Here is a 9,855-nt window from a genome sequence, read left to right on the forward strand (position 1 = left end):
CCACAGTAGGCAAGGAATTTTCGCTTGCAATTCAGGGACGTCATGACAATTAAGGTGATCTGCCGTTTTTTATGTACATTAAGAGCACACGCGGTTGGCGTGGTCAGCGCCCATATTTTCTTCTTTTAAATTGCAATTTTTATTATTTTTAAAAATAAGCCACTGGCAGAAACTTTGTCCAGAACATTTGGAAGGCGCTTGTGCAATGAGGGAATTTGCGCTCAGAGTCACCACTAATAGCAAGAGCGCGATCTCGGTACTTTTGCAAACCACACATATCACCCTATTATCCAAGTTTGGTTTGTTTCGTTGTGAATTTATGAGCAGTGAATGATACATGAAACGAAGTATTTCAGCAGTAATTTAGTTACAGAAGTGATTATCGCTTATAAAAAACTGAAGATTTCGCCGATGCTGATAACAACAAGCGTGCTCGGTGGTCATCGAAGAGGAATCTTCAAGACAAGTCGCTAAAAACCACTACGACAACCCAGAATAATGAACAAATAGTTGCGCTTGGCTGCAATCCTTCCAGATAACGCTGATCACATCTCGCTTAACCAAGTGATTTTGCCGCGCGCCAACGGTTCTGAACTCGAACAAACAAGCGGTACAACACATTAGCTGCATTAATTCTCTCAAAGAAGCATCGGCCGGATGCTTAAACGAAAACTAAGGTCAACAACAGCAAATTTAATTAAAAATAAGCACTGGCACCGCAAACAATGAGAGCGCAAAAAGCTCTTCACTGAGGCCGCGTCGTCGAATCGGTGTCCACGCTCACCAGGCTTGTGTTGCGTGTGGCGACGGAGGAATACGCTGAATACGGAATAGCCGGCCGAAGCGCCGATAGAAAGGTGTTTCCAAGGTGTGACAAAAGATGACTCACACTAATATGTTCTGGCTAGGCAAAACCAACACTGCTTCTAACTACAGGCTGTAAACCCCACCCTACCATTGTAAATGAATTTTCGCAGAAAAGATTCCAAGGAGCTTAGGGGGATCCAAACCGGAAAACGTGCTTTTCTTTTGGCAGCTGCGTGGTGGTCTACTGGAAAAGGTGCCATCCTCTGACCACCACTTCTTGAGACGAGTTATTCTATTGTCCTTCTGTCTCCCAGCTTTGGCAGGACATACAAAGAAAGTTCTCCGCCCCACTTTTTACTTCACAGAAGAACTAATACTTCCGTGTCGCGGTAGAATTTACAAATCTGTAGGGGAAATAGAAGTTTTCTCCATTTTGTGGTATTTATGTGCCACCATCTATCACCGGGAAAGTTCAAATCTGAGGTGCCTGGTAGCTGGCGAGCCCTATTAAAAAGCTTCCTTGCGTAAAAAAAATATGGCTTCCACGTGCATCTCAAACATGGCGGCCAGCGGCATTGAACTCGATTTTCGGGTTGAGCCCGATTTCTCCTTGAATATGGGCTTTCTAAATAATTTGGCTTCTTTGGTGCACAAATATTAATGAACCGCAAAGCAAATTTTTATAGGGCTTATTTAAGAGATGTGTCTCCTGTGCAGTAGGGATCTTAAACCTACTTTTACGTTACTTTTCATAAGGCGGAATAATTTGAAAAGAGCGATTAAGAAGCGAGAGGCCAGAAGCCTTACCGGAATCACTGCATTATACGCTACAGACGTTTAAGGCCACCATGATCATAAGGACCCTGATTGTTTAAATCTGTTTCACAGGGGATATATGTTTTCTTACTGTATACACAAGGGCAGGCCGATCTTACTCAGACGCGGGATTGCTCCGTTGGTGATTTGCATCGTACACGAAAGAATGTTTAGAATAGACTGGTAATAAAACTTGTATTTGGTCTATAACCTCTGGTGGAATCCGCGAATTCCGTCTATTTAGTGAAAGATTAAGCAAAAATATGTGTACCGTTCCTCAAGCAGAAGCAGGAGGTATTATCGTAAATACGCTTTGGTGAAAAAGTGACGCCAAAAATTCGAACGGCCGAAATTTTTTTCTGAATAACCAGATTTCTTCCTGAGACTAGGATCGAAAAGCTTCGAACGATTTTTACCCCGCCACTGCCTATGTATAATCCACGATTAACTGGGGCACGAGACAACCTACGGGGAAGGGGCACTTGCTCCACTAGCAAAGTCGTACTCTCATAGTGCGCCGACCTATCTCTCCTGTAATTATAATTCAAACGCCCGTACGGTGAAGGAAACGTCAATTGTCTTACACTTGTATCAAGTATACGCTTACGCTTCTTCCATCCCTTCAATTTTGGACTGCGAGACGCAGTTTCGTTCAACACTGCATTTGAATTTGATTTGAGACGCACGTTTCACCTGAAGTAAATCGGAAAGGAATCGAGTCGATTTCCTCCATCGAGACACAGTTCCTTCCCCTTGAAATAACGAAAAAAATTACAAAGGGCGATCTGGAGAGTCTGAAGAAACCTCCAATGCGAACAGCAGTATGCAACCATGGGAAGCATTGTAAGAACAGCAGCACAACAAGGATTCAAGACGCAGATAGAAGAAACGAAACGATATTTTATTTACAAATAAATTTAAAAAGCTGGATCAACTCACCTCAACAACGGATCCTTTGAAGGTCGCCATAATGCAACATGATCCTTCACGCTGCTCTCAAACCGGCTCTTGAGATGCCATAGACTGCACTGTTCGAATCAATAGAGACCATCACTGTACAACAGCTTTTTGGAAACTGTACACTATACTCCCGGCTCTACATTTATATGCAAGGTAGCCCAGGTCCCGTGTTGATGAGAGAGAGAGAGAATGTATGGTTAGCAAAAGCGGCAGATCGGGCTAGTTGGTAATATATTATGCGATACAGCGCGAACAGAGAGATAAGGACGAAGAAAGACACGACACCACAGCGCTGCGGTGTCGTGTCTTTCTTCGTCCTTGTCTCTGTTCGCGCTGTATCGCATAATGTATGGTTAGACAGGAAGGAGAAAAGGCTTAGGTCAGGGGAGGTCATAGGTTCCTGACTCGATCGCATGAGACATGAATCTAGTAGGAGAAGCATATATGATAAAAATTTGAGAGGAGAAAGAAGGAGTTGACCTCCACATCCCCCCCTCTCAGTCACAACAATGGCATTCATAAGAATTCTAGGGCTCCACCCTCCATGGCATGTGCATTCCACAGCCATTATGATAGGGAAGGGCAGGCTGTATTGACGAGCGAGTTTTGGTTTTTTTCCTTGCACTGTGCTTATCAGTAGGCGAAAAGGAAGACCAACTTCTTTTGTCCTGACCCTTTTATCTCCTGATCTGGGCAGCCTCTTAAGCAACAAAGAAATATGGCCTCTCCATTAGCCGGCTCCCTTATCTGCCACCAACCCCAACTAGAGAATTTTCTTGTGGGAAAGGAATTCGGTAGGAATAGCAGCGGTGCAGGACCAAAGTGGGAGCTGCGGGGGGAGGGCAGCACTTTTCTTTGACTACATTGCTAGCACTGCGCTTAATCCCTACCGCAGGAATGCTTATGGACCACTCCGCATGCTTCCATTGGCCGCCGGTGCATAACGAGAATCACGTGCACATCAGCATGAATATTGCAGGTGCTTCCAGAAAACGCCGTTCGTGGAACAAAACGTGTGCAGTGAAGTCGTAAGCCTTTCTGTGGGGCGTTACGTGCTAAATGGCTGCGGAGGATGTTATATGCGCGTCAGGTGAACGTTAATGCAAACATGCCTATGACAGATGCAATATGACTGATTCAGGCAAGTGACAAAAAGCGCAACCACTTGTAGTTGAGGAGTGGTCCAGAAAAGAAGCGGGCGTCTGTCGCAAAATTCGGCGCATTAAAAAAAAAAAAAAACCGGCGCTGCGCCTAAGCAATCGCACCCGCGCGAGGTAAAATAAAACAAAAACAACAACGGAGAAGGACCCCCGGAGAGTGCGTAGCTTTGAGCACTGCTGCAACTCAGCTCGCCGACGGGGCGCTAAAGTAAAGATAGACACGCGCGGCGTCGATTTTTCTCGAATGTCGGAGAAGTTTTTGCTCGTTGTCGACGGAAAGGAGGTAACCTTGACCGCTCCAAAGCGATACCCTCTCCCCTTCGCTCCTGCACCGATGACTCATGGTGCCTTCGACTGGTCGCTTCAGAGCGCTCCAGAGGCGAACGCACATTCGGCTGGTCGCAATCTGGCGCTCTGACCACGTTCGGCTGGCTCTCGCTCACCGCTCGCCTCTCGCTCAGAGCTGCTCTAGACGGTCTGGCTTTTTTCTCGGAGCGACTGGGCGCTCCCGCAGAGTTGTGGTCACGTGACAGATATTCGCCCTATTTCGACGGCCACCGGTTATTCTGCATCGACGAATGCGAAGGCGCCAATAGTTTCGTTTCGTTCTGAAGGTTGGTCCTTCCTACGCGATTTTTGTGCCGTAATATATCATGGCAAAGCGAAAGCAGATAGCGACATTTGGCGCCCCGTCAAAGCTTCTTCTGGACTTAGGAGACAGCAGTGACTCCACTAGTTCAGACGAAGACTGTGGAGCTTACGAGCTGGTGTTCGTCAAACTCTTCGGTGTTCCGAAAAAAATACCGAAAGTAACAAACTACTTGGAGACAGTAGTGCGGATTTACTCCGAGGAAGAGGTAAAAAAAAGATACGTCAACATTATGAAAGCGGCTGTCTATAAATGCCTGTTCTGAACCAGTTTCGCAGGAATTTTCGTCTCCCTGAGAAGACCTGCCGTGAGCTAATCGAGAGATTCGCGGGGTCTCGGTTTTACCCCTCGGACAGAACTCACGGTGGCTCTGCGGTGAAAACTGCAGAAGAGCACGTTCTCTCCTTTCTTTGGTGAGCAGTCTTTTGTTTATTCTGTATACTGAATCGAGAAAAAAATATGTTCTTAAGGTGCGTTTCCCGTGCTGTTTTGTACATACCAAGTCTATCGGCCGCATGACTATTCTTTAAAGCGATAAAAAAATACTGTATATCTATTTTGCAGCCATTCTTTTTTGGTAAAATGACAGGATTGCACTTAAGTGTGTCCTCCATTTATCACTCGAAATTTTGTTTTTAATTTTGTTTATTTAAAAATTTCTTTTTAAAAGATTTTTCTTATTTTATTGTGTTTCTAGTTTATTATTTATTTTATTTTTCTTATAATAAGTAAGCCTTCTATGCATTAACATCGTTTTTCATTGAATTAGTCACAAAACCTGCTCCAAACAGCACTTATTTTCATCAATTAAATGTAATTAATTGCAATTCAGCCACCGAACTTTTTTCATTTTCAGGAACGACTCACGCACTGCCTAACACAATCAAAACTTTTGCCATTTATCTCCACACAATGACATAATCGTACGGACAGAATTTGCGCACAATTCTTGCTGACGCAACATAACCATAAAATGCTTTCACATTAATAATTATTTAAACCCCACGACTGATGTCTACTGACTATTCGCGAACTATATTGCAGTCAAGGGTATCACTAGGAAATAATAAAAAAGATGCGAAAGAAGCTTCACTGTATATAACCACTCTTTTGCACCGGGATAAACATGATCCCATTCATTGCCTGACAAATATGTGATTTCTGCTGGAACTAAAGAGTTTTTTGCTGCCACCACCACCTTTCCGTCATATATCCTTTCTCCTCATTCTTGTAGCAGGCAGGTGATTGTTGCAGCTGATAATACGGCATGTCAACCACGCCTATACAAAACTTGCACAGGTTTCCTAGAAGGCGGCAGTGGGAAAAATAAGGATTTCCTTACATCTCTTTATCCGCCTCTTCGATCGTGCTTTATGAAGTGCTTCAGTGTCTGGAGTGCAGCCAGGCACTTCAAAGTGCTCTGCAGGGACGAAGCACAGCGCATCTCTGCACACATATCTTTACGGTGATGCTCTATGAATGTACACTATTCTTATGTAATGGTAATTTCCAGGTACGCTGGCAACAAGGCGTCAATGCGGCAAGTAGCCACCCTTTTCGACATGGCCGAATCAACAGTGCAAGTGGTAATCACAAGAGTGAGGGAATTTCTGTGTGACATTGCCCCAGAAATCATTTACTTTGGAAGCGACAAAGAAGCTGTGGCTCAAGAATTTGAGAAAGTAAGTCCCTTGTACGATGTTACAATTCGTTAGGACTGATGCTTGGGTGAGTTGGTATGCCATTTGGAGTTGGTATACCAATTAGACAAGGACTGAAGGAAAAAGTGCTCGTCTATGTGTTTCTTCCTTTAGTCCTTGTCTAATTCGCACTGTTCTTCCTGATGATGTTACAAGCTTTCTAGGGATTCTTTTTTTCTAGGTCTGCCTAACAGTTGTGGGCAGGTAGCTGACGCAATTGCTTATTAGGTTGAAAGTCAAACTCTCAGCATTTATACAGTAGAGAAGAAAAAGCATTACAGTAGCATGCATATAATGCTACACAGAAATGTCATCTTATGCATTTCAGATTGCTGGCTTTCCGAATGTGGCTGGCTGCATTGACGGCACCTATGTTTGTATGCGATGTCAGGACAACAAGGTTAAGTCTACCTATGTAAACAGACATGACCAGGTGTCACTGACAATGCAAGGAATTTGCGACTCAAGGTGCAGATTTCTGGACGTTTTCACTGGAACACCCAGCAAAATACACGATGCCAGAGTCCTCAGGCTGTCTACTGTGCAGGAAGAATTACCAGTGGTTTGCGAAAATAACAAGTACCACATCTTAGGCGATGCAGCATATCCAATAAGGGAATATATGATCCCACCTTTCAGGAATTATGGCACCACGACTCGGGCAATGATTTCGTTCAACTACCGCCATGCTGCAACACGAGTGAAAATTGAGAACGCGTTTGGAATGCTAAAGCAACGATTTCGGCAGCTGCGGTTTGTGGAATTTCACACTGTGGACAAGATAACCCAGCTCATCCTCAGTTGCTGTGTCCTTCATAACATTTGCCTAGACGCTGGCGACTGTGATGTGCCAAGTGATGACGATGTAGATGGAAGGCATTGCAGGCACAAGCAAGGAGACTCGGCAACAGACCAGCAGACACAGCAAACTGCTCGTGAAAGTGCCCTTCGGAGGCTTGGAGAACTGAAAAGGGAAGCTCTGGCACAGCTCTTTTGAAGCTGCAATGATGTTGAGAACAAACGATTGCATTGCCCAAACTTTTATTGCACTTTTAATTGCTCAAACTTTTATTGCACTTTTATGAACACATGTTGTTACTTTCAACAGGTATGAACATAGCATTCTTGACTATAGCACTGTTTGACAAGGAATATTCTTGAATAAATATGCTCTTTCAATGAAGAACAATTTCTTATTTTGAGTTCAAAATATCCTTCAGCACTGCCATTTGCTCCGCATGAGCTTTGAGTAGAGCCTGGTGCCTGTCTACTTTTCTCTGTTCTCTTTCTTCGCGCCGAGCTTCTTTTTCATTGTTGATCTTTCGCATTTCCTCAAAAAATAATGCCATTTCCTGCATCCTAGATGTGCTCGGGCGCATCTTTCTGTCTGTGCGGTACCTTTTATTTTCTTTCTCCTCAAATGATGAACCAGAATCTACCGTAGGGTCATCAGATGATATATCATTGACGCTTTCCTCGATGCCATCAGAGCAGCTGACACTCGAAGGAGCTGCACTAGCAGTGTTTGAGATGGTCTTTTTGTATGAAGCTTTTCCTACACCTCGCAGAACTTCAGGCTCAATGCTGTCATCAATTGCTCTGATAGCTGCAAATTCTTCTTCATACGACACTGCACAGCGAGACAGTCCAGAAGTTCCATTATTTCTGTCCTCATTGCGTTTTCGTTTGGCCAGCGTCTTGAACCTTGTCTCACACTGGACTCCTGTGCGAATGACTCCAAGAACTCTCTGTATGTCTTGAGCAATCTGCTCATACATCATCTTCTTGCTGCGGAACCTCCTTTGCGGCCCCACCTGTGGCGTGTAGCGTACATAACAGTCCAGAAGCAGCTTTGTTTCACCTGTAGTCCATGGTCCTGTCACAAGATATGAATAAAAAAAAATTAGCACATTCGTAACATTTGATGCTTGCAGTTAGCTTGCTCTACTATAGATGCCAAAATACACATGCACTAATACTGATGCATGACAAATGTTATTACAGACATGCAAGGCTTTGCAAGAAGGTAAATGATTTCAAATCGTAGACATGAGATTGTACCTGGCGGTATATATACATACCATAAGGTGAGGTCATGCTGCTGCTCGACTGCTCATTTTCAGGCACTGTGTGCAGCTGTACTTGATTTTCGCTTCCTTGGCTCTCTGTTCAGGAACAAAAATTGGGAACCAATTAAATTACTTCCTCACGCATGGATGATAGACAGCAGGTAATTTATGCCTACTGAGTCTGCCACAGAAACTGACAAAAAAAATATTCACAATATGTAAAGTGTGTTAAATCCATTAGCTGTCAAGAACAAAATAACCCACGTCCTCGGCCTTGTAAACAACTTTTCTATGCATATACTTTCCTGATGAGCTGACATAGCCGATGAAGTTTATTATGGTTTGCTTCTGGTTTATGGGAGTTTACCATCCAAAGCGACTCAGGCTGTGAGGGACGCTGTAGTGGAGGGCTCCGGAAATTTCGACGACCTGGGGTTCTTTAACGAGCACCGACATCGCACAGTACACGGGCCTCTAGAATTTCGCCTCCATCAAAATTCTACCACCGCGGCCGAGATCGAACCCGCGTCTTTCGGGACAGCACGTGCCATAGCCACTAAGCCACCGCGGATGCTGCAGTTTATATGAACCCGGTACTAAATTTCATGTGGGAACACATTACATTGTGGAATTTCGCTCTTGCTGACGATTCCACTGCAGATTATGAAGTTTCGCTATGTACACATACCGCTCCACGCTGCCCGAAAAAAACCACCTGCGCCATTGTTGTATCGGGCTGAAGTGTACGTTTTATACTGGTCGACACTCCGCGTAATCGTGCAACGATCAGGCTTTTGGCGGCTCAAGCCGCCGTGCGGCCTCGGTGCCCATACCTAGTACACGAAAAAGCCGCCGCTAGCCGTCATTACTTCCTCTGACACATATGTACCATCGAACGGAGTACGACTTGTAACAGGTATCAGATGGTACGAGCACATGCTACGGGGCAGAGAGCCCGGCACTGCTGCTAAGTCCTGAACGTACTGCAAGCCTACTACACAGCTGACGAGCAGCGTGCCCGCATACTTGGTGCTGTGCACTGGCGCATTCATTCGCTATCAAGCGCACATGTCCAGGACAGGCCACAACGCTATTCGTAAATGCACCTAACAAATAAAGGTTGTTTCAAATGCGTAACTACAACGCTCGCAGTTTCTACTGACGTGGTGCACGCACCTGTTTCGCGCGGCCAGAGCGACAAGGTTCCAACGAAAAAGTAGGAAATTTTTACTACGTCGCGCCACTTGTCGTAGAATTCGCTCAGTCATATAGCATGTGAAACTGCTTTAATAATGTGTACTTCGAAAGTGAGGCGCCCACGCCACACCAAGCTGACCAAGCGACACAAAGCCTGAGCGCGGAAAAGAGCCAGTTGTGGGTTTCAACGCACTGTGCACACTCTTCGTATTGCGAACTTACCGTCGTAAAGGGAGAATAACAGCTGCTGCGCAGCGGTCGTCGGGGTGTCCATACTGGGAAGCAGTCAGGACGGTAGGGATGCGTTCGCGGACTTTCGCTTGCACTTCGCAGGCAAACAGAAACTGTCACTCCTGTTGGGAGCGTTGCGGGCATCGGCTGCTCGGCGGCTCTGGGGACTGAGATTGGAGGAAGTAGCCCTTTCCTGCGATTTCCGTCCCTCTCACTGCTCTGAAAAGCACTTGCACATTCGGCTGGCTAGTCTTGCATCCTCCTCA

General features: G+C 45.2%; 1 protein-coding gene across 1 annotated transcript; it reads right to left on the reverse strand.

The window, feature by feature from the left end:
- Positions 1-7,237: 7,237 nt before the first annotated feature.
- LOC144100498 (uncharacterized) lies at positions 7,238-9,636 on the reverse strand. The gene is made up of 3 exons (XM_077633433.1): positions 9,581-9,636; positions 8,174-8,257; positions 7,238-7,968 (listed from the first exon to the last, which is right to left on the reverse strand). Exons 1-3 carry the CDS (start codon positions 9,630-9,632, stop codon positions 7,286-7,288), a joined length of 819 nt encoding a protein of 272 aa, XP_077489559.1. The 5' UTR covers positions 9,633-9,636; the 3' UTR covers positions 7,238-7,285.
- Between the last annotated feature and the right edge of the window lie 219 nt (positions 9,637-9,855).

Source organism: Amblyomma americanum, chromosome 8, assembly GCF_052857255.1.
Source record: "Amblyomma americanum isolate KBUSLIRL-KWMA chromosome 8, ASM5285725v1, whole genome shotgun sequence".
NCBI classification, from domain to species: Eukaryota; Metazoa; Arthropoda; class Arachnida; order Ixodida; family Ixodidae; genus Amblyomma; species Amblyomma americanum.